Below are 22,490 nucleotides of genomic sequence, written 5' to 3'. Positions count from 1 at the left end.
GTAGTTCATGTGGAATATTCTTTTTATATGTTTTTCCAGTGGGAAATGGCTTTGCAACCAACAGAAACGGCAGAAGTATGCTTCATTTTCTTCCATTTGCTTTTTGCTTTTCCTTTCTGTTACCTTTAAGAACTTATTATCTCTGAGGGGTGGGGGGGGGAGACTAAAACACTTTCATTTTTCCAAGCAGCTGAACAAATGTTTTAAATAAAATATACAGAAAACACATTTCTGATGAAACCTAACATATCAATAAATTCAGTCCAGCAAAACTGAGCAAACTGTGGCTGTTCTTATGGTCATCTTTGTGCTTTTCTGTTTGCTTTTACTTTTTCAGAAGTGTTGCCAGGACCTGGCTGCAATTGTAAAGGAGTAAGCCCCCACCTGGAGGCCTGGTCAGAGGGAATGGGACATTCAGACACTGGCTCAGCAGTGCAGGGACCCAGCAGTGGTTGTCAGCTGGAGCTACAGACACTCCACCATGGCTGTAAGCGAAGGAAGATGACAGGAGGATAAGCAGGGTGTTGATGCACAAACTGAACACCCCTCCCTGGTTGGATGGGCTCCTTGGGAAATGGGGATCAGACATGAGCTGGGGAAGAAGGAGAAGCCACTTCTGCACCAGCAGCTGCTGGGGTCCCCGAGCTGCCCTTGTGAGTGGCAGTAGCCCAGGGACAGCTGTGACCGGTGGCTGGAGAGCACACGTGGTGGCCACCCTCTGAGGTGGCAGAAGCAGCAGCTCTTCCTGGGGTCCTATCAGCCTGCCTGGAGCTGGTGTGGACACCTGGAGGAAGGTGCTGGAGGTACACGTGGGGGCACAGTGGCAGGAGACAAATCTATTTCCATCCTCTTTTCACTCTTATTCTGCCTTATCTTGTCTCTCCTTTAAAAAGACACCTCTTCCAGTTTCTGTTCATATGAAACCTACCTTTCTAAACTTACTCACTCCTTTTTAAGGAGAGTGTCCTTGTTAGAAAAGGCTAAAGCATGGCCATGGCAAACTGTGTGGTTACCTCAGGACCAATTACAGCTGTGCAGCATTTCCACTCAGGAGGCTTAACTGTATCTCCTGTCCTTGCCTAATTTAGTGATTTCTGCACCCCAGGGAAGGCATTACCATTAAGGGACCTCTAGCACCCATGGGCAGAATTTCCCATGCCAGATTTCCATGTCATTGCATTCCCAGTTGTGAGGCCCAGTTTTTTAACAGAAACTTTCCCCACAGAGCAGAAAGAAACAAACAAGCAAAAATCAAGCAAACAACAACAAAAAAAGAACACGTAATCTGCAGGTGTTTCAGGACTTCCCTTCGTCTTGCGTTCCCAGCAGAGCCTTCTCCCCAGGGCATCCCTCCCCGCTGAGCTCTCTGCAGGGGCTGTTCCACCCCACTCCCATCACACATCAGTGGAAATGGAGGGCAGAAAAGTGCTTTTGATGGACTGTGTCTCGTGTGTTTTGACTCATAGACCATATTTTTTTTTCTCCCAAAAGACGAGCATCTTCTGAATTTTCTGCAGGATGCATAAGCAGATCTTATGGGAATGAGATAAGCCGGATGGCCAGTTTTTTTATCCTGGTGTGGCTGCTCCCACAGAAGATAACCTTTGCTTTCCCTGTTTCTGTCTCTCAAAGCCTGCCAGTTCCCATCTTCAGGGCACTTCGCTTTCCATCAGTCTCCACACCAGAACATCCCATCCTTATTCCCCACCCTGTCAATCACCAGCTACTGCTCCCGGAGGGCTGAGCTGAGAGATCAGGTATTTCTGTTGAACACTGTCAGGCATCAGCCCAGAAGTGTATCTGGCAGTGCCTCACAGGCTGTGTCTTCTCTCCTCAGCTCTAGTTTCCTATCACTTCCAAAAGAAGGAAGAGTTTCCAGCTTAATGGTATGCTGGCATGGCCAGCCCCTTACTGTTTCACACCAGATGGCACTGCTTTTCCACACAAGCTCAAGCCCCTCTGGCACAACCATTTTACTGCTCTCACACCTCTGCATCTGCTCTTGCATCTGTCTTGGTGCACTGCTGCTGCACTGGTGTGTCCCCATCCAATTACACCCGACCAGTCCATACAGCTCCGTACATGACAGCTCCTGCAGATCTATGCCAATGTCCATGTGCCTGTGCATCCTCCCCACACACAGACACTGACTACTGACATTTGCACAATGCGAGACCTGATTTTCCAGTGTGACACTATCTTTATGAAGGTAAAAAACCAGAAAATAAAGACTTCCCACCAACAGTCTGGGATTCTTCTGAGGTTACTTACGGAGCAAGTTTTTACTCCCTCCCTCCTTGCAACATCCAGTCAATATTTGAGTTGTTAATAAAAAGCTGTTTTCGGCTTCCCTAACTCTGTTCCTCTCAAGAACAACATGTGCCTTGTGTTTCCTTAGCTTTGCTTATCAGATCTTCAGCCAAAATGAATGGCCAAATCTCTTACAAACAGAGAAATTAAATGAAAACAACGCCAGTGCCAAGTTCTTTGCAAACAGAGAAGTGAAATGAAAAATGCCAGTCTCTGTAGGTTCACCCAGCACATTGAATTATTATCTGTCATGGCCTGTTCTTACATTTGTCTTTTCCCTCTGGTTGATAAATAAGACTTCCCACAAGTTCTGAAGCTGTATCAGGAGTTGCGTAGCAGATAATGTTAATAAATCTTAAGGGCTATCTCTCTGACTTGCCTGGCAGCCTAATAGCTCAAAAGTCTTGTGGTTTCTTATGTCTTGCTTTTTTAAAATGTGTAACTTTGAAATCTTTCTTTCCTTGACCACAGGCCCAGTGGTCAGGCTGACAAGGACGTGACTTCAAGTCCTGATTTTCAAGGCAAGGTCTTTGGGCTGACATACCATGATTTTATGCCTGGAGTTTGTTCTTTCATCCAGGCAAGAGATGCCGTCCCTGTGCTGGTGCTGTCTGCGGGCTCCATGCCCATGGTATGGGCAGCTGAGGCTTCACTACAGCTTAGCACACTGGGAGCCAAGCAATGTGCTTTGATCCACAGCTGCCAAGAGACAAAATGGCAGAAGCTATTTGCTGGCAGTCTTTTGCATATGGAAACTCTGGTGAGGAGATGCTGTTCATGAATCAAACCCTGTCTCTCTTGAAGGAAATAGTGCCAGGGCTGCAGGGCTGCGTGGATCCCAAACAGCCAGTACACGAGTGCCAGATCCAAGCCAGGGGCAACTTGGCCACATTCCCTGGTGAAAAGGAGCAGTTTGGGGCACAGCTTGGAGTTCAGGCACAGGCTGAGCTGCCCTGGGGAGCCGCCAGCCTGAGTGCTTCAGCTGCTGGTATGTTTGCACTGTCCATACGTAGCCCCCACCTGGCCCCAGCACAAGCTCAGCTCTTGTGTCAGCATCAGAGCAGCAGAGCTAACTGCCCGCTTGGGAATGCCATGCTGCTGGTGCTGGTTTTCTTGTGTTTCCTGTGTCCCCAGAAAATGGATCCAGACTTAAGAGACAGGCTTCTACAGTCAGGGGCAATGGGTGGCTCAGATGAGTTACCCTGCAAAGATGTCTGCCTCTCCCCGTTGAAGGGGCCTGAGGGAAACAAAATCAGACTCGGACAGCTAATTTATAGACAGCTGAAATAGATAAGTGAAATGAAGACCAGACATGCGATGAAAGCAATAAAACACAATCCTAGATCACACTTGACAGGATTCCTCCTAGGCCACTTTGAAATTTTTGCTTGGAAGCAGACCCCTGTGAAGCAGGTCTCCAGGCACAGGAGATGAAGAGCAGCTTTCTGTAAAGTTCAGTAATTTCTAATCGACCAGATCCCCAGCTCACCTGACATTTTCTCACTGCCCTTCAGCTGCTGCAGACTGCACAGTTTCCCTGTCAGGAATGAGGACTCCAGCTGAAGACTCACCAGTTCCTGCTCCACCAGCACTCATGGAGTGATGCATTCCAGCTGCCTTGTAGGCTGCACTGAGGTCTATTTCCACCTTCTGCTTGTCTTCTGGACACCCACCTCTAGAATACTGCCATAGATTTGGTTTGCATACTGCCAGGTCCCTTCTGTATGTTTCTATTACCCTGCATTGCAATAAGAGCACTGGCTACCAACAGCTTCCTGTCCAAGGATGGGTTTTCTCTTGTCCAAAGACCTCGTAGGCAAGATCACATCTTATTTTGTGGCTTCTTCATGGAAAAAATACTCAATGCACAGATTTGGTCTTTAGAAATATGCTTGAGGTACTTCACATTTCTCCCATCTGCCAATGTTGCGGGAATTATATCCCAGTTGGTTCGGCACCCCGGCGGGTACAGGACTTGTCATCAGTTAGTAGCAAAGCTGAGAAATGCGTGGTTGGCAGGTGCCTTGTGGAGACTGTCTCTGGATCTGCTGAACTCGCTCTGAAAAACTCTTCCAACAGAAACCCAGATTCCTGTGTGGCTTTGTCATCTCAGAATTGAGTGGCATGAAATAGGGTGCGTGTCCTCCTTCCGTTTGTAATACTTTCTGCAATACCTGCTGTGCCCTTGATGCTTACAGGGACAGATTGTGACCAACTCCTGTGCTGTTGCAGCCTGTACTTTTGTCCTGCACTGGAGGACACCCAGGCAAACCACTGCTGTCTTGCTGTAGTTTGCAATCAGGTGCACTTACCCGGAGTTATATTTGCTTCCCCAAACCACTTCCACTTTAAAGGCAAGATTACATGTCCAAAAATTATCTCATCTTTAAATAAGGAAGCTTTTCCACTTCCAGTGTTAGATGTGGATGCCAAGAGTTTTGCACTCCGATGTAACTACCTATACCTCTATTCCTGCTTTTGTTTTGTTTTAAACTGAGAATGGTATCCTTCTCCTGTCTCTTCCTGGCTGCAGCTATGTTGTTAATCAGACATATTTATTACCTTGTCTAGTGACTTTGCTATTATTCCTCACAGAGTTTTCTCACTCCCTCTAGTTTTTGTTCCTTGACAATATAACAAAAGCCTTACTTTTGCTGTCTCATTTTTATCCCTTCTCAGCTTCTCCTTATCACACTCTTTTCTTGTTTCTATTATCAACACGCTTCAGCAAGGTCTTCTGTCTGCAAATCCAGCGGCTGTGCTCTGAGTCTGTCTGTACAGCCTGTCTGGGGGCTTGGTAGGTGCATTTCTTAAAGTTGATCTCGTTAGGCTCTGGTGCTCACATCCAGTGTATGAACTGCCTTCATATTTCGAATATTGTGCATTAATTTCGAATCTGTGCATTAAGTACTTCTGAAAACAGTCCAGTTCAATTAACAGCACAGCTCTGGGCAAACGTCTGTCTATAGAGGGATCTCCATCAATCTCTCTTTTCCTTCACCCACATTTTTTTTTCATCTTGCTGCAGCAAGGATCGCTGTCAGCAGAGAAGCAAACTGCAGGACTGAGCTGTATCTGGACTGTGGGGAATCCAGCACTGAAAGCCACGAGCAGCCCCAAGGAACAGGACAGGCTGAGCCATTTGGCTGTCGTTCCCCGTGTGTCACACAGCCTGTGCAGCCGCCTGCTTGGTGTCAGTCCTTCACTCCACGCTGCAAGCTGAGTATCTTCGACTGGGCTGAAGATGGCACTGGTTGCCATCTTGTGTCTGGTTCAATATAGCAACACACACATGCTTGTGCATGCACACACACACACAGCTATAACCAAAATGTTCATGTTCCAGGCTCTTTTGGTGGTATTTTCCCGTATTCTAAAATAACAGAGACAGTCACGTCTTGCTCTTTGTGGATGGAAAATACTACACAGTCCTGCTCCTAAAATAGTTTTTCTACATGCATGAAGTATATATGGTGGAGAAATCTGGAAGATCTAGAGATCCCTGGTCTTTAATTAAATAGTCACATCAATTGGCATATGGAACTACACTGCGTACCTGTGGGTAGGGACGCTGCCCTCAGAGGGTGCACTGATGCTCGGGCTCCCCCAGTTCGCAGCAGCTGCCCCTGAAATTACCAAGAATGGTGACATAGCCATCCAGGCACAGAGACACATCTAACATGGGAAACAACCCATCCTCAGTCCAGCTGTAAAGGCCTGAGGGGGCTGGTGATAAATGGGCAATTCTCTGAGGGCTCAGGAGGGGACACACAAAGCCTGACAGCTTTGCACTGTCCACATAGGCTCAAGTCAGAGAATGCCTTTGCCCCTTTTCGGGAACTAAAGTTAGACAGCTCTGTCCACAAAACTTACTTGTTTCCTCTGTACTAAAGTGGAAGGTCATTTATCCCATCTGCAACCAGCTCACACAGACTCCTGCCCAGAGGAGCCTGTTTTCTTCCATGGACTTTAAATGGAGCACCTGGCAATGGGCTCAGACACACTGTCTCACTCTTAAATCCATGAACTGTAGTGGGCATGAGTCCACCCAGGATCTTCTGCCTGTCCTCACCCCATGCTCTTTGTCCCAGAGATGGCAGTCAGCCTCCAGTCCTGTCTCTGTATCTCTTTCTGCCAGGGCAGCTCTGTGAGCAGGCATGGGGATGGATGCTCCTCTCTGATCTGCCTTCCATGCACATACTTCTTATGCATAACAGTGCAGTGGGACTTTGTAATAATCAAAACCATGCATGTCATAGGTCCATATTACAGCTTTCTAGTGATTTATTCAAGCAGCTCTGATGACGCTTTTACTACTCACACTCTTTGTAACAGGGCATCATTTCCATTATTAAGATTATTCACTTTAGAGCACATGAAAACATATTAAGGACTCAAGAGACGTTTCAAAAAACACATCCTTTTTCCAAACACTTCCATTTGAAATAAAGATGCATGACAGCAGACTGGTGCCAGAACAACAAAGAAGACAGAGAATAGCAAAGCAGTAAGCCTGTACAGTTGCTCACAGTCTGTGCACCTGTAATTACATCTCCCCTCCTGGTCACTTTGTAAGAGTCTCAAAGCCCCAGCAGCACCGGAGGAGTTTTCAGTCCTCTGCGAGGAGACGTGACAACCAGAGGAATCTCCATCACCATCATCTTTGGAAGGGAACCTACCCTTGTCAGCTGGGTGGGTGACTGGTTGGGAGCCCACATGCTGTTGTGTGGGTTGAGCTGGTGAATCAAATGAGGTAGCAATAGGCAAAGGAACGATACTGCCTATCTAAAGGTTTCTCAAGCAGGCTTTAGTATTCAACCTCAGGGATTTACAGGGTTCTTAATTTGTAATATTAATGTTATCATTGTCCCCATATCAAACAAATTGTTAAACACAGCCACAATCCAGACTTCCATGAAATATTCACCGTCGCTTATTTTAAGTTTCTTTTTTTTTTTTTTTTGGTTTGGTTTGTATTTTTTTTACATTTCAGTTACATGTGGTATCACATGCCCAGGCTGCAGCCAGGGTCTCCACACAGCTTGAGCAGAGGGGAGAGGACTCTCCACCTCCCCTACACCTTCCCTTCCCCTGGGAAGAGGGGCTGTGGGCTGCAGAATATTGCTGCTTCCCCAAGCCCCAAGCAGAGCCTCTGTTAAGCTGCAAGGGACAGTGCAGAGGAGACTGCTGCCTTCACAGCAAACATTCATAGAGCCAAGGCTGATGTCTGTGGGAACAGTCAGAGATCCTCTGGTTTCATTCCTGGTGTGCTGCAGTGTGGCTCTGAGGAATGTCTCGGTCTCCTCTCCACCTCCTGCTTGGAGTGCTTCATCCTTTGTGTGTAACCTCCTCTGCCCCAGGGCAGCCTCACCTGCTGCACACAAGGAGCATGTGTAAGGATACACCTCTTCTTCCTTTCTTTTCCTCTCCAGTCCTCCTGTTTTTCTGTGGGCACTTCTCCTCTCCCTCTGATGGAGCCCATTGGTACACCTGGGCTGGCTTCTTCCTCTCTCCTTCAGCCCCATTGCATCTGTTTTTCTTCCTTTTAATTGGACTCAGCTGAACATTTGTAGCAAGCCTTTGTGCATGCAGCAGATCACAGGCCCACCAGCTCCCTGTGCAGGGAAAGGTGTCTCTCATCTCTCCTTGCTCCCCTTCCCTGCAGGGGATGCTCCCCACCAGCCACCTCCAGCCCCATACCTGGTGTTGGGTCTCACTCAGCAGCCCCCCGGGACTGGACTGGGGCAGGAGCCTGGAGAAGAGGAAGCATCTCTGCAGATGCAGCCCTGAAGCCCACCACTGCCCTCTTGCTTTCAGGTTGTGAAGAAGACAATTTATCCCAGAAATACCGAGGGAAGGGTGTACAGAAAGAACCAAGCAAACATCCTTTTCCTGCTTGCCTCTACACATTTCTGATGCTGGGTGACAGGAACAAAGATGTCTTATGGGTGAGGGAGATGCAGAATTTTCTACACAGGAAAGCTCTAGCTAAATAAATCAGGCCATGAATATAAAAGAGCTGTAGTATTCCTCCCTCATTTACCGAGCGGGTTATAACAGGGACTCTGTGGGAGAAGTGTGCACCTCCCTGATAGGAAGACAGCTCACGGTCTCTCAAAAGGAATGAAGAGCCCTTGACAGCCTTCCCAGCAGAGCAGGCTGGGGAGCTCAGTGCTGCAGGCACGTGGCTGGGACGGAGATGCTGGAAGCCAGAGCGGGCAAGCAAAGGAGCTGCCACAACGAAGCAGCAGCTTCAAGAAGTTGCTGAAATGACAGCACCTGGGAAAGGACCACAGAAGGTATGAGAGCAAAATGAAGGTGCTGCAAAAGAGAAGTGATGGGTGCAATGAGGCAGCACCCACATCTAACAGGTCCTGAGGATCAGAGGGGCTCGTGGCCGTCGCGGGGCACTGGGCTTTGGTTGTTCCTGGAAGAACAGCCGGGACAGTGGGGCTGCTTTGCACTGGCAGGTGACGAAACACACAGACCCACATTTGGGAAGGGGTGTTCAAGGTGAGAAAATAGCATGAGCAAGTAATTAGTGAGGTGAATCCTAATCAAGCTGTGTTAGTGGTCAGAGACAGTTTGGGGCCAGAGGGGAAATAATCAGAAGAAGAAGAAAACATGAAATATGTTTGTGGCTGCAGTAAGAACAGCGTTTTGCAAGGAAAGATACTATGACTGGTTTCTATACAGCCCAGGAGGGCTTTTTTGTCCTGATTGTGCACCACAGGATAAAAAAAGAAAAAAAAGTTTCATTTGTTTCTTTTGGTACCACAGGCACTGAAATAGCCTAATCGTGGCTCTAGATGTATGGCTTGATATCACAACAGGGCAGACTGAAGGTCATTTAAGTGCTCTGCACATCAATTAATTTTCACATGTAGAAACTGGACTTGTCTCTGGAATAGACCTAGACATTTCTGGGGCACAGCTCAGCTCACCTGTTTGGGAAATGAGGTACATTTATGTCCATGGAAAATGTTGCGTGTGAAACAGCCCCACGGCTACTCCACGTAACCTGGCTTTGTGTGCAGTGACTTCTCACACTTGGACACGTTTCCCCTTGATCAGCATTTGCTAATGTGTGCAATGCTTCTGTGTGAGGCCTTCTTCAAGCTAAACAATGATGGATGATGGGTGTAAAGGTGATGGATGAAGTATGGTAATTATATGATTACAGGGGAAAGTGGGAAATGGTGCTGGTAAAAAGTAAACAAAGTTACTTTGCAAGTTGATAGTGTTCTGGTCCAGAGGTGGAAAACACAAAATTGGACAGGACAGGGCTCTGTCCTCATCAGGGCTCTCCTGAAAGCTTGCCCAAGCTGACCCAGTGCCTTTGGTCACTGAGAATGGGAGGGATGTATATTTGCATTGTATCGCCCGGGCTGCAAGATCAGTTTTATACTTTTATATGTGGTAATCCTGCTAAAGGTGGAAGCCCAGGCTGGGTATTTGCTCTGACCATGTTCTGTGCAGGCAGAACAGGAGCTTTGGTTTAAACTCTTCTATTCATAAAATTATAAGTGTATAACATGACTCAAGCAGATGTCTCAAGAGGTCTTGTACCCAGAAATAACCCTAGGAGCTTGGGAACCCGGAGGGGCTGTCAAAGAGTCCTCTGGGATCCGTTTTCTGCTCACATTCATGTGCACTGCATTCAGCTCACGTATGAAATTGTTGTCAAGGTTGCGAATGCCCTAGTTTCTGTAATCAAAGCCTTCCCAAGATTTGCATCCTGAAACGCAGATGCTGAGAAAAAGCAGATTACATAATAGCCAGCTTTGTTTATTTGCTTAAACTTGAGCGTGTATTACATTTGAGAACAAACGTAAAATGGTTCTCTCATTTTTTTCTTTCTGAAATAGTCTGAGGGCAGCGTGCAAGAGCGGGTGCCCTGCCAGCCACAAGCCCCCGCCTTGATGCAAAGGTCTGGGCTCACAGGGGGAGCACGTGGGATTCCCCACCCTCGTACCAGAGGAGGTCGGGGAGATTACAGTGAATTAATGTAAGCAGACACCCTTGCAGCTCACAGCTTTGCCAGGGAGATGCAATTGAAAATTCACTTGCTAATCCAGAGGGCTCATCCAAAGAATGCATTTACATTTACATTTCTCTGCTACCTTTTATCCTAGAGGATCCCCAAAGCACTTTAGAGTTAGAGCGTAGTGTGATGTTTCCATATACAAAGAACTTTAACTCCCTGCTGGATTTCACTGGTGTCTGTGTGTCTGTGTGTCTGTGTGTCTGTGTGTGTGTGTGTGTGTGTGTGTGTAGAGTTAAAAAAGACTTCAGACACAGATGCATGCACAAAAGTTTTCTGGGAGGAAGCACAGGATGTGCCTGTGGTGAGCCCTGCAGAGGGGTGAGCCTGGCCCATGTACAGGGAAGACCAGGAATTATCTTTTGCAAATTTGGTAGGAGAAAGGGACGCATGTATTTTGTGACAGAGCAAGGAAATGAAGTCCTGGATAGAGACCAAGCCAGTGGGCTCTTCTCCCAAGCCAGGGGAAGAAAACAGTGACTTTTTGCAAATTGATTTATAACTCAGAATACTCCTGTCAGACAACTGGAGGCCTCAGAAGGGAAGAACAGCATCATCCCAACACTGTGGTGCTGACATTTCTGCTTTTGTCAATGCTTGTTAAATAGATTTGAAGATGCATGAGGGAAGATGGCTTGGAGATGAAGTCCTGCTTCAAATAGGAAGACCAGTCAATATGGTAGTATCAGGGAACTAAATAGGAACCGTCTAATATTAAGAAAGGAAAAATAAGGTAAATACTAGAGAAAGCTTTTGGTGTTGAGACTTGTGGGGCTGGGACCTGCCTGAGTGGGAAAAGACCTGGAAGTTGCACCCCCTGGGACCAGGGAATCCAGCCTGAGGTTTGTCAGAAGAAATTTTCTAACTGCTAGAAAGATGTGAATATGAGCTCCTGGAATAACCTTCTAGTAAAGGGTACTGAGGTATGAAGCCCACATGATTTTGAGGTGTTTCTTTTGTTTGTTCGTTTGTTTTGACAGAAGCATCTTCTGGCTCTGGTAAGGAAGGGGCAGGGTTGGATGAGCTTAGAAGGGATGAGCCCACAGAGCAGCTGCACTGTGTGGTGCCCCGATGGGACCCAGGGGTTCCCCAAGTGTTCCCTGCTCCTGGGACTGCTATGATAAGACACAAACCATTTTTTATCTTGTTCTCCCATACAGTAGCACATGCAAAGCACATGGCCTGGCTACAGGGGCAGTGGTGTGCCCCTCCAAACCCACAAGCCCACAAGAAGAGCAGAGGTGGCTGTGAGCTGCGGAGCAGGAAGATGAAAGGTTTTCTTGAGTCTGATGGAGGTGGTGTGGGATTGGGGGTGGGGGCCCTGCAGCGCTGTGGGCACAGCAAGGGCAGGTTGGTGCCTGCTCCAGAAATGCCTTTGCATCCGACCTGACCTTTAGCCAGGGCTTAGCGGTGCTGATCAATAGGTTTTCAGAAGAGCTGAAAGGAAAGTGCACTTGTTTAATGAGAGGGGTGTCCTTTCCCCAGGCCTGGGATGGCGTGAGGATGCAGCCTGTGCTGGAGGGCTGCATGGCTCGGGAATGCAGCAAGGACTGGGAGGTTCAACCTTTGCTACTATCAACTCACTTGAGGCTTTGCTGAACTGAGTGGAAAGGAAAAAGTTCGCTTTTGGGTGACAGCATTTCACTGATCCAGGTGAAAACCTTGCGGTGTTATCCAGGACTGGGAGATCCTATCCAAGTGGACAGAGGGGATGAGGCTGTTGCTCGCACAGAGACACACACCCGAGAGGAGAGAGGGTCTTTGCCCCCACGGGTGTGTTCTGCTATGCAGACACGGCCCCCTACTCCTGATGCACCCTGTTGCATGCACGTCTCAGCCCCATGAACCTCTCCTCTCACCCCAGCACACTTGCTCCAGGCTTTACTCTATCCAAGGGGGTAATTCATGCTAAAATTGTGCAAGCAGCTTGCTTGGCTCAGATAGATCTACTAACTGTCTCTCTTATTTTGTAACCAGTTTTTACTGGGTTGATCTCTGTCAGGCACAAGCACTCAGAAATACCCTCACAACCCCTTTGCAGTGTGTGCTGGGAATATAATCCCAGTGAGACATGGTGTGGTTGCAGCTTTGTGCTGCTGCAGGTGAGTGTCTTTAGGCTGTGATATGTCAGCAGTAATTCTGCTAGCATGGGGTTGCCTCGTACTGACTTTCTCTGACCATTTTCCTAGCAAGATGTAGCAAAAGGCTTTCCTGGGACACTCTGCACAAGCTCAGTTGTAGGATCCACTACAAGCCCAGCTCAGATTTCCTCTATTTATTGATAACAACACTTGGCAGAGATAAGAGGAGATGGTACTTTTCCTGAAGAGACTGCTCAAGTGTCGCCAGCATTTAGAATTCAGAGAGAAGCCCAGACTCATTTCAAGATTTTTTTTTTCTTTAATAATACTTTTTAGTTTCATTTTCCTTACCTTCTCTTTTCTGTCCCTTCAAGATATACTAGGGTCACATTCTGAGTTTTTTTTTTCCCTTTCCAAGCACATCTCAAGGCGCACTATCTTGGGGGCTCCCCCCTCCCTGCTCTCTTTTTCTGCCTTGATGGAAGCTGCACGCCTGAATCCAGGACCTGGGTCTTGCAGCAACAAAAGGCAAAACATCACATAAATTATATCATGAGCAGGAGAAATATGAAAAATTAAACCAACTACAGCAACAGTGAGGATGACAAGCAAGCAAATAAGCAGTAAAAGCATTCTAAATTAATTTCTTTTTAGCTGTCAGCTGTACTGTGCTGCTCCATCAGGGATACAGGGTTTCATTTTCCCATACCCTGACCCCTCAGCAATTCCCTTTCTGCACTACTCCTGGATTTGATTAGGTTGTCTCAGCCCAGAGACAGAGAGAAAAGGATATTTTAGAGCAACAACAACAATAATAATAACAATAATAATACTTTAGTTTGAATTGGTTCTGTGTTGGAGAAGCTGAGAGAGGTGCTCATCAGTCATGCCCAGTAGATTCCCAAGCCCTGAATGACTGATTTTCCTCCTCTTTGTATCTGGGTGCAGCTCTGGTCCCACAGGCAAGCCCACAGCTGCCAGACACCCTGTTTCCCCACCCACCCTTAGTTGTGTTTCCCTGACTGACCCATGCCAGCATCAGGCACCCAGACATCTCCCTGAACTGTATTTCTCAAATCAGATTCTAAAAACCAAAGGCAGGTGCTGAGTAGGAATAACTTAACTTGAGATGTCTGCAGTAGAGAGGTCTTCACCTCAGCTCATCATTTAGGCTCCTGAATGCAAGCAGTGAGAGAAACGGGCATTGCTGGAGCCATTCATCTGACTTGTTCTGGAGATCTATCTTAAGATAAAACAAACCATGCCCTAGAAAATGATGATTTTTCTATATCAGCACTTAAAAGACTTAGTTCCTACTACACGTCCTCACAGCCAGCTGGTAGAATTGGGCACACTCCAGAATATTCTGATAAGCTTGCACCTGAGACATGGCCAACTGATAAATAATGCAAAATTGTGCCAGGCCTGTAGTACAGCTACAAAATGAATGAAATCCATACAGAACTGGTTACCCAATGAAGTAGCTCCCAGAAGAAATGTTGATCATTGTCTTGGTGTTCAGGACATTCAGGTTCAGGTGCCTGGACTATCACTGCTGCATGCTTAATACCTCCAGCATGAGTAGCATCATAGGCAAAGAGGCACGTAAAGAAAAGCAGTGTACCCACAGTAAAATCTACAGAGAGACATGCATATATCCACGGTGCAGCCCTGCACATATGAAAGAACTCCCTTTACCAGGAACTAATCTCCCTTTCTGTTGAAAAAATAAATGTGCTTAGTCTAGGGAGGCAGTAGTTCTTCCAAGAAAAAGCTCTTTAAAAAATGCTGCTCTGACCTCCCATGAATCCTTCATCTGAAAGCTGTGTGGCCAAGAACCCATCTCTTTCCTTAGGCTTTCTCTGTAAGGCACAAAAGCTATCCTATACAATGGGAAAGCTTCGCAAAATGCAGGAGAGGTGGTGGAGTGGATGCTGTGTGACCTGGGAGGTCAAGTGGATGGCAAAGTTGTGCTCAGTTCGCTAGGCTGCAGCCCTGCTTGGGCAGGAGAGCAGCTGCGGAGCAGCTCTTGCATCCCCTAACACCCAGCCTGGCACAGCGACTCCAGACTCACACCAGGGCACATGAGAGCAGCTTTTACCTTCAGATCCATGGTTCTAGAGTACTGCTAAATTCAGCCACTTCACCTGGACAAGACCTTTAAATTTTATATTATAATAGTTACACATCAGCTATAAGCCATTAGAATCTCAGCCAAAACCTTGTTAAATTGTCATGATCCCCAAAAGATATAAATTCCCCTTTCTGTGATTCATGAAACATATTAAGAGTCCCTTAAACATCTCTTCCACAAATCTATTCCCCTCAGTGCAGCGGGATGCCAAGTTCACAGTGATGTATTGCTCCGTGGGACAGATTCTGTGCTCTCCACACCAACCCATTGCTTATTGCAGCATGTAACATTTTTAGTAAATTGTATTTCTAGCCTTGCAGGTTTTCAAGAGCAGGAACTGAGGCAGAGCTCTGCTATTTCTGAGCAGTCTCACAAAGAAACATGCTCTGCCTTCCTCTGTCTGAGAGCTACCAAGTGGAGATCCTGAGGCCTCCAGGCTCTAAATCTGCCCCGTCCAGCAGCACAGTCAGGCTGCTCACCACTGCTGCTGTTTTGTCATCCAGCACAGGCAAATAAGTTGACCCATCCTGACCTATCTGCTAATCTGGTTTTATTTTCAGCGCTCAAAAATCTCCCTCTCACATTTAGATAAGCTTATGTATGTATACATTTTTAAACAAGATCACTGCTTCTACTTTGATCAGGTGGAGTAGGTCTGCTCAAACCTTCATTACATTTTATTCTGAACCAAATAAAGTGTACACCCCTTCTCCCAGCCTGCAGAGCTCTTTGTTTCTTGTGTTGTGCCCCTCCCCCCCTTCTCATTTCAACCCCTACTGCTATCCTGTGCTATCCTGCACTCCTGTTTGCATCCCACCCCTGGGACTCATGATTCCTAGCTGACTCCCAGCATGCTGCTTCCTTATGGAGCAATGTGCCTGATTTCCCAACTTTTAATGGCCCCTGGGAAGTCATGTATTTCCTATTGCTTTTTGCCTCCCAGAAATGGAGGCAGAGATGCTCTCATCATACATTAAATCTGTACATGTTTATGAGAAAAATAATGGTCCTGGACCAGTCGTGTTGTAAATAGCACAAGCTAAAATGCAAGTTTTCAGCAGGTTGGACTGCGATTTGTTTATTGGATAGCTTGCAGCTATTTAACCAGGGCACAAATGAGCCCAAGTGTTAATAAGCTCCAAGAAACCAGTACCTAAAAGCTTCACATGCCCATCTGCTTGGTAGGGATAGTATCACTGCAAGAGTGGGATGTTCTGCACAGGGAGGTGAGCCGGGATCCAAGGTTGTGGAAGACAAGGGCTTTCCTGGCAAGCGTTGCACTCCCATAGCACCCGTGCAAGCAGAGCAGGGCAGGTCCCATGACAGAAGGGTCAGCCAACAGTCCAGGGATGGCCAGGAAAGCCTGCAGTGGTGAGACATGACACACAAGCCCATGGTCAATGCTGATTCAAGTCATCAGGGCAGGATCGGTGGGCATAGGTATGCCTACAACATAGCTTGTCTGAAGTCCAGGGGCAACAGCCTGAGGTTAAGCATGGCTCTGGAGCCATTAACTGGGCTTCTCCCAGGCCTTTCCCACAGCCTCATCCCTGCTGCATCCATGGAAGGGGCCACCAAGAGCCGGGGATGAGGCGAAGTGGCTGCAGAGCCCAGTGGTGCACTCGGGGCCCCAGCAGTAATCCTGCCTGGGTACAAGGAGCCTCATGATCTCAGTCAGATCATCTCCAGCCTTCACATCTCCATCAAGAGCCTGTCCAGAAAGGTAGTTATATCGAGTCCTTGCCAACATCAAACATGTAAGTAACAGGACAAAGGACGCGCTTTATCCTGACAGCTACAAGCAGGTGAGCCCACCAGCCTCTCTCTGGACTGCCTTGTTGCACCGTACAGGGTAGGAAACCCTAGCATCACTGGTTAGTCTCAAACAAGTTTTTAACTTGTCTTTTGGTGTCAGAGATAGAGTACTACAGTCTTACCTTGCCTTTAAGGGTTTGGCATTCCTTAGTTGTACCTTAAATACTTGGTCACAGTGCTCCATCTCTTAAGCAGGTTAGCAGGTAAAACCATCATCCCAATGTAGCCAAGGACATCTCGTCAAGGTGGTTCGTATAATACAGTCCACAATGCCTTCAACAAATGCAGCCTTGAACCTTGTATCTTGTTCATCCACATGTTTTTTAAAAATTTACAGATTTCATATAGTCCGAGAGAAGATCCAAAACTGTGATAAGCCATGGGGTGTATCAAAGCAATTTACTCTGGGTATGCAAGAGCAACTGTTCCAAACAGTACTACAGTTTTTAGGGAGATGTCATGATCTGTAAGATGAATTTTCTACAGCTGCAAGTGCATCTGCAAACTTTTAGTGAGCTTCTTAGGCTTTATTTGTGTTTCTGAGGAAGGATTTTCCCCAAATATTTGTTCTGTGTCTGTTGTGCCCTTTCTGAGATCCTAAAACCAGATGAAGTAATAGGATCTAGATAGAGAAGACATCCAAGGGATTGCTGTGACCTGAACTGGTTTTAGTTTTAGCTGTGATTACAATTGCCTAGGGGAAAAGTGACGGTTGCATAACTCATGCGAATACCAAATATAATAATATTTTGAGCAATATCACATCTGTAAAAGACATAATCCAGACAGTCAACAATAGCACTTTATGTTAAGTAGGTTTGTTTTGCAGCTTTCAAATTTTAGCTATGATTCAGTAACTGGAGTCCATATTGACGGAGAAAGAAATGCCACCATGAATATCAGACTTGTCCCAGTAGAGGACTCAGGACACTAATAATGTGTCACAGCTGCCACATTGGTCTCAAGGAAGGCTGGGCCCAGGGAGGCATAATAAGGGAGGCATAATAAGTAAGGCCACAGTGCCAGACAGAAGGGGAATGTATCAGGAAGTTAATATATAACGATTTTGACTATATTATTTATGAGACTATTCTGTAATAATTAGATAATTTGAACTATTAGTCTGGCAAAACATTAATTAGACTACCAGTGTATTCTTAGCTCCATGTATATTGTGTGTTCCCTTTCACCTGCAAAAGGGTTGTTTCTCCTTGCTTTTATCACCCACTAGATCATACTCCGACTTTTGTTCCCCTCTTCCTGCGAGTGCTTCTGACAGGAAAGAATACCCTCCATACAGTAATTTAAAGAGTGAAAAGCCCTTAAGTGAATGTGAAACCAGTAGATGAATGTGGAGCTTTGCAAATAAAAAGCAGCTTGTTTGACTATTTCTTAGCCATAGATATCAACATCAGCTCTTCATTATAAGAATGATCTACCAGCTCTGATCTTTCAATAATCCCTTTGGGATCTGAACCCACAAGAATATCTTCAGGCTTCTGCAGCCCCTGCATGTGTTGCAGCAATGTTCGGTGTCACTGTTCAGGGAGTTATTTCCTGTTACCCACCCAAGTTCCACTAGCATTAGTGCGTCCCCCATGCAGCCAGGTGTAATTTCTACCCTGACACAATCAGGGGGATAATTACCAGAGGGAAGAGGACTGGAAGAACCTCATGGGTGGTCCCTGATATCACGGTCAAGAGACAAAGTAATGTTGGCCATGTGAAATACCTCACCAAAACTGGGATTATTTCTTGTATAATTATTTTTCCCCCAAACTAGACTGGGACAACTTGTGTAGCCACATGTCAGCTGTAAAACCAAAACTGGGACTGGGAAACTTAATGCTGAGTTTTCAGCCTGTACTTTTGGACTGTATTCATCATGAGATCTCCATGCACCAGATGGATGTTTTGCTTACAGACCATACACGAGAGCCCATACATTCCTTGGTCCAACGATCTGGTTTCTCACCCTTCTCCAGGACAGATCCAACAGCTACTGCGCTCCTAGGAAATGCTTTTCTAACATATCCTTATACAAAAGTGATGTATGAAAATGTTGTCTTGCAACTTATTTTTTACAAAAAGTCCATTTACATGCTTCGTAAAACCTATAACTCTGCAAACATCACCCAGAACAGTGATGTACAGCCAGGCCTTCAGACATCACCACATCTGCTCAGAGAAGAATTAACAAGACCTCACCAAAGTGAAGATGATTTTCAGTGCATAAGACAGTCTCCCAGGAAATACATCATGTTTATGTGCAAGTTACCGAGACACTTCAGGGGAGCTTATTACAATAGAAAAGGAAGCTCCCACCCCTCCAACTGCACACAGCTCTCTCACTCACACAGTCCTGTACTGGAGTCCATGATCGAAAATAATGGTCTGAGGCAGCTGTATATGGCTGTGAACAGTTACAGCCTACGCCAAGAGAATATTATGCTACAAAATTATTTCCTGTTCTCCCCTTTTTCTAGGAGCAAATTTTCTGTATACCAAGAAATAGAAAATGGAACCAAGTTTGATAATGCAGTAAACATAGAAATACATAAAAGCCATCAATATCTCTCCCCACAATTACTGTGATCCATGTATGCAAAGCAGATCAAAACCCAAGGAACCTACATATGCCATTGCCAAAAGTGATGCGTGTTATCTTGCATACAAGATGCTCTCCCATAAGCCCTTAGGCTGAGGTCATACAACCAGCACCTACCAGAATGAACTCATACAAACAATCTATAAAGTCAAGGTAAAAACAGTTACTACTGAGAGAACAGTTTTTCACAGAATGACTACTTCATCCTTGACCTTTCTGTCCCAGTCTTCAGAAGAGACTGAAACCTTCACAAAGAGAATGTAGGAACTAAAATTTCATAACTCTACTGGTGATTGAAAATCACAGACGCAGTGGAGACACTGCATTTTCAGCTTGTTCCTATTGACCCTTTCCTGTAATACAAATGCCAATGACACTTTTCTGTCTCTGCTCTGCAGAGGCTAATAGCCTGTGACATTTTTCCCAGTGAACCTCTTTCTCCCTCTGGAGGGGTTGCCTACCCTTCTGTCTCAGCACTTTCAAAACTTTTTCCTGCTAAAGACACCTATAGCAGGTGATTATGTTTCCTAAACTCTTCCCATTTCCCACCTGTATCTGAATGCACACCCCCACCTCACCTTCTTGAACTCTGTCCATCCTCCAAGGGTTTCCCACTGCATCCCCTGCAGTGCCCACAGCACTTTGCAGGACCAGACCTATGCAATAGCTCTCTGCAGGTACCTGCATCAGCTTCCCTCCCACCCTTTGTTACAAATTAAGCACTAAATCCCTGCCACAGACTGCTCAATTTTTCTTTCCAGATGTGCACAATCCTGCCCTAGCAGCAATGCTTTCTGTTCATTGCATTACCTGCTTCCCTGGGGAGCAGCTGTTGGTGCTGGGCTTAGTCCATGTGTGCCTCCACTGACACCCATCGTGCTGTTGAAGCCTTTTGAAAAACGGTGTAGTGGGTTTACATGGCAAGGTTTTGGTAGCGGGAGGCCAAAGGGTTGGCTTCTGCAAGAAGAATCCAGAAGCTGCCCCATGTTGGATAAGGGCCTCGCTACTGGCCAGTGCCGAGCCAGTAAGTGATGTTGTTTGTGCCTCTGTGAAAGGAAAAGAAACTGCTGTGCAATAGCAGCTGGGAGAGGGAGGAGTGAGAACCAGCCCTGCAGACACCAAGGTCAGTGCAGCAGGAGGGCAGGAGGTGCTCCAGGCACACAGCAGCAGTTCCCCTGCGGCCTGTGGAGAGGCCCCTGGTGGAGCAGGCTGTCCCCCTGCAGCCCACGGGTCCCACACGGAGCAGATCTCCACGCTGCAGCCCGTGGAGGAGCCCCCGGTGGAGCAGGTGGATGTGGCCTGGAGGAGGCTGCGGCCCACGGAGAGCCCCCGCAGGAGCAGGCCCCGGGCCGGAGCTGCAGCCTGTGGAGAGGAGCCCACGCAGGAGCAGGGGGCCTGGGGGGAGCTGCCGCCCGTGGGGGACCCGTGCTGGAGCAGTTTGCTCCTGGGGGATGGACCCCGTGGTACGGAGCCATGCGGGAGCAGTTCTTGAAGAGCTGCCGCCTGCGGGCAGCCCCCGTAGGATCTGTTCGGGAAGGACGGCATCGCATGGGAGGGACCCCACGTGGAGCAGGGGCAGGGCGTGACCGTGAAGATGTGGCGGAGATGAAGTGCTATAGACTGACCGCAGCCCCCATTCCCCTGTTCTCCTGTGCCATTTGGGGGGGGTATGTAGAAGAGGGTGGGTGGAGGGAAAGTGTTTTTGGTTTCTTTCCTTTGTTTCTCACTACTCTAGCTTGTTAGTAATAGGCAATACATTTTACTAATCTCCCTACTCTGAGTCTGTTTTGCCCGTCATGATAATTGCTGAGTGATCTCCCCATCCTTATCTCAAACCTTAAGCTCTTTGCATCGTATTTTCTCCCCCTTTCTCTTTGAGGAGGGGGAGTGAGAGAGCAGTTGTGGTGGAGTTCAGCTGCCCACCTGAGTAAAACCACCACAATCAGAAAACCCTTTTAAATGCTTTTTTTTTTTTAATTATTCTTTGCACCCTGTTTTTCTCTGTGACCATGTTACTCCCTCCCTCCTCCTCACTACATTAAAAGCTTTATTCTCAGGAAACACGAAGCCATGTCCTTATACACTTATACCCAAGAACCACTTGGTGAACTTGCAAAAGCATTTATGTTATAAATGACTGAGTCCCAAATAGGATTACAATCAGAGTTTACAATTTATTAAACGAATAGAGGCAAGCAAACAGCGCTGGGTGCGCCGGGAGTCTCTGCTCCACCGGGACGCACACCCGTTACGTAAGGCATCTAATTTTTTATACTCCTAGGCTAATACATATTTATTACTACTTCTAAAAGAGACAAGGTTATTATAATTGGTTTCCCGAATCCGACGTCCTTCCAGGTGCACCTGCTTATCAGTCTCTGTTACTTTCTCGGGGGCCGCTCGGACAGGGAGACAGGGAGGCTCATATTCTTCCTCCTTATCTAGTGGTCTCTTGGCCGGCTGTCAGAAGTTACTGCACATTCGTGCAAAGTCAGCAGTTTTTCTCCGAAGAAATCCCTTTGTTCTCTTCTCGCCTAAACCCAGGCCTCAATGTTAACCCTTCAAAACCCCTTAGTGGCACGAATTGCTGGACCATTTCTTACAATTCCTCCCTTTTTTTTTTTTTTTAATCATCAATTCGTGTCTCTCCTTCAACCTTTGTCAGTAACAATTGGATTTCATCAGTCAGTTCTCGGGGTGTCCACTTCTTAAGCATCATTATCGACACGTCACCTTTTCTCTCCACTGAAGTCATCACAAATTGGGTGCTATTTATTACTCGCCGTATCAACAACGTAAAGCAAGGTATCATACAAGGTATAAACAATAATGTCACTATACCACATAAAAATAAAAACAGCATCCTTTTAACCCATGGTTCACCAGGCAACCATGAAAAGAAATCCCAATCCATACCCTTCCAAGTTTGTACTGGGACGTGGGCTAGCTTTCTAATTTCCTTTGTTATCTGCTTGACCACTTTTCCATTATCATCAATCTGTAGACAACAATTAGAATCGTTCAGTTTTCCACATACTCCCCCTTCTTCTGCTAGTAAATAGTCTAAGACCATTCTATGTTGGAATATAGCATTTCTCATTTGAGTGGATTGGTCAGCCAAAAGATCCAAGGCTGTCGCTGTTTGATTTGTTACAATTTCGAGGATAGCTTGCAACCTAATTATTCGGTTCAAATTATAAATAGGTTCTCGGGCTCCTGATATCAACTCATTCGGGTTCCAGGTGGCTGGCCCATAATGCTGTATGATTCTTTCAGGAGGCCATTCATCCTTTCCCCATTCTTGGGCACTACCCCCGGTTAAGGAAGTATCTATAGATCGTTTCACTCTGTTCAGGTCATCATATAATCTTATTCCTAAATGATCTCCTTGTGTTTGTGACAATAAAAAGAACAAGGGTCTTATGTACCCCACATAGCATATTCCCGACCAATTTTCAGGTAGCCTCTTGTAAGCATGTTTGCCACACACCCAATAAT

The 22,490-nt window shown here is 46.6% G+C and overlaps 1 protein-coding gene and 1 long non-coding RNA gene across 14 annotated transcripts in view; one reads left to right on the top strand and one right to left on the bottom strand.

The window, feature by feature from the left end:
* LOC310883289 overlaps positions 1-22,490 on the top strand; it is a 77,783-nt gene that overhangs the window by 35,767 nt on the left and 19,526 nt on the right. For all 13 annotated transcript variants that reach the window (XR_014573452.1, XR_014573453.1, XR_014573454.1 and 10 more), the window contains one exon: positions 338-22,490. This exon is cut by the window's right edge and continues 19,526 nt beyond it. This is a non-coding gene — a long non-coding RNA (uncharacterized lncRNA). The remainder of the gene's footprint in view (positions 1-337) is intronic.
* LOC310883288 (uncharacterized protein) lies at positions 7,244-20,537 on the bottom strand (the record flags this gene model as incomplete). Its single annotated transcript, XM_083803343.1, has 2 exons — positions 7,244-15,932; positions 19,803-20,537. 2 exons carry the CDS (start codon positions 20,535-20,537, stop codon positions 15,732-15,734), a joined length of 936 nt encoding a protein of 311 aa, XP_083659469.1. The 3' UTR covers positions 7,244-15,731.

Source organism: Anser anser, assembly GCF_964211835.1.
Source record: "Anser anser genome assembly, chromosome: 18".
NCBI lineage: Eukaryota > Metazoa > Chordata > Aves > Anseriformes > Anatidae > Anser > Anser anser.
Note: the sequence above shows the minus strand (reverse complement) of the source record. Positions and strands in the feature narration are given on the sequence as shown.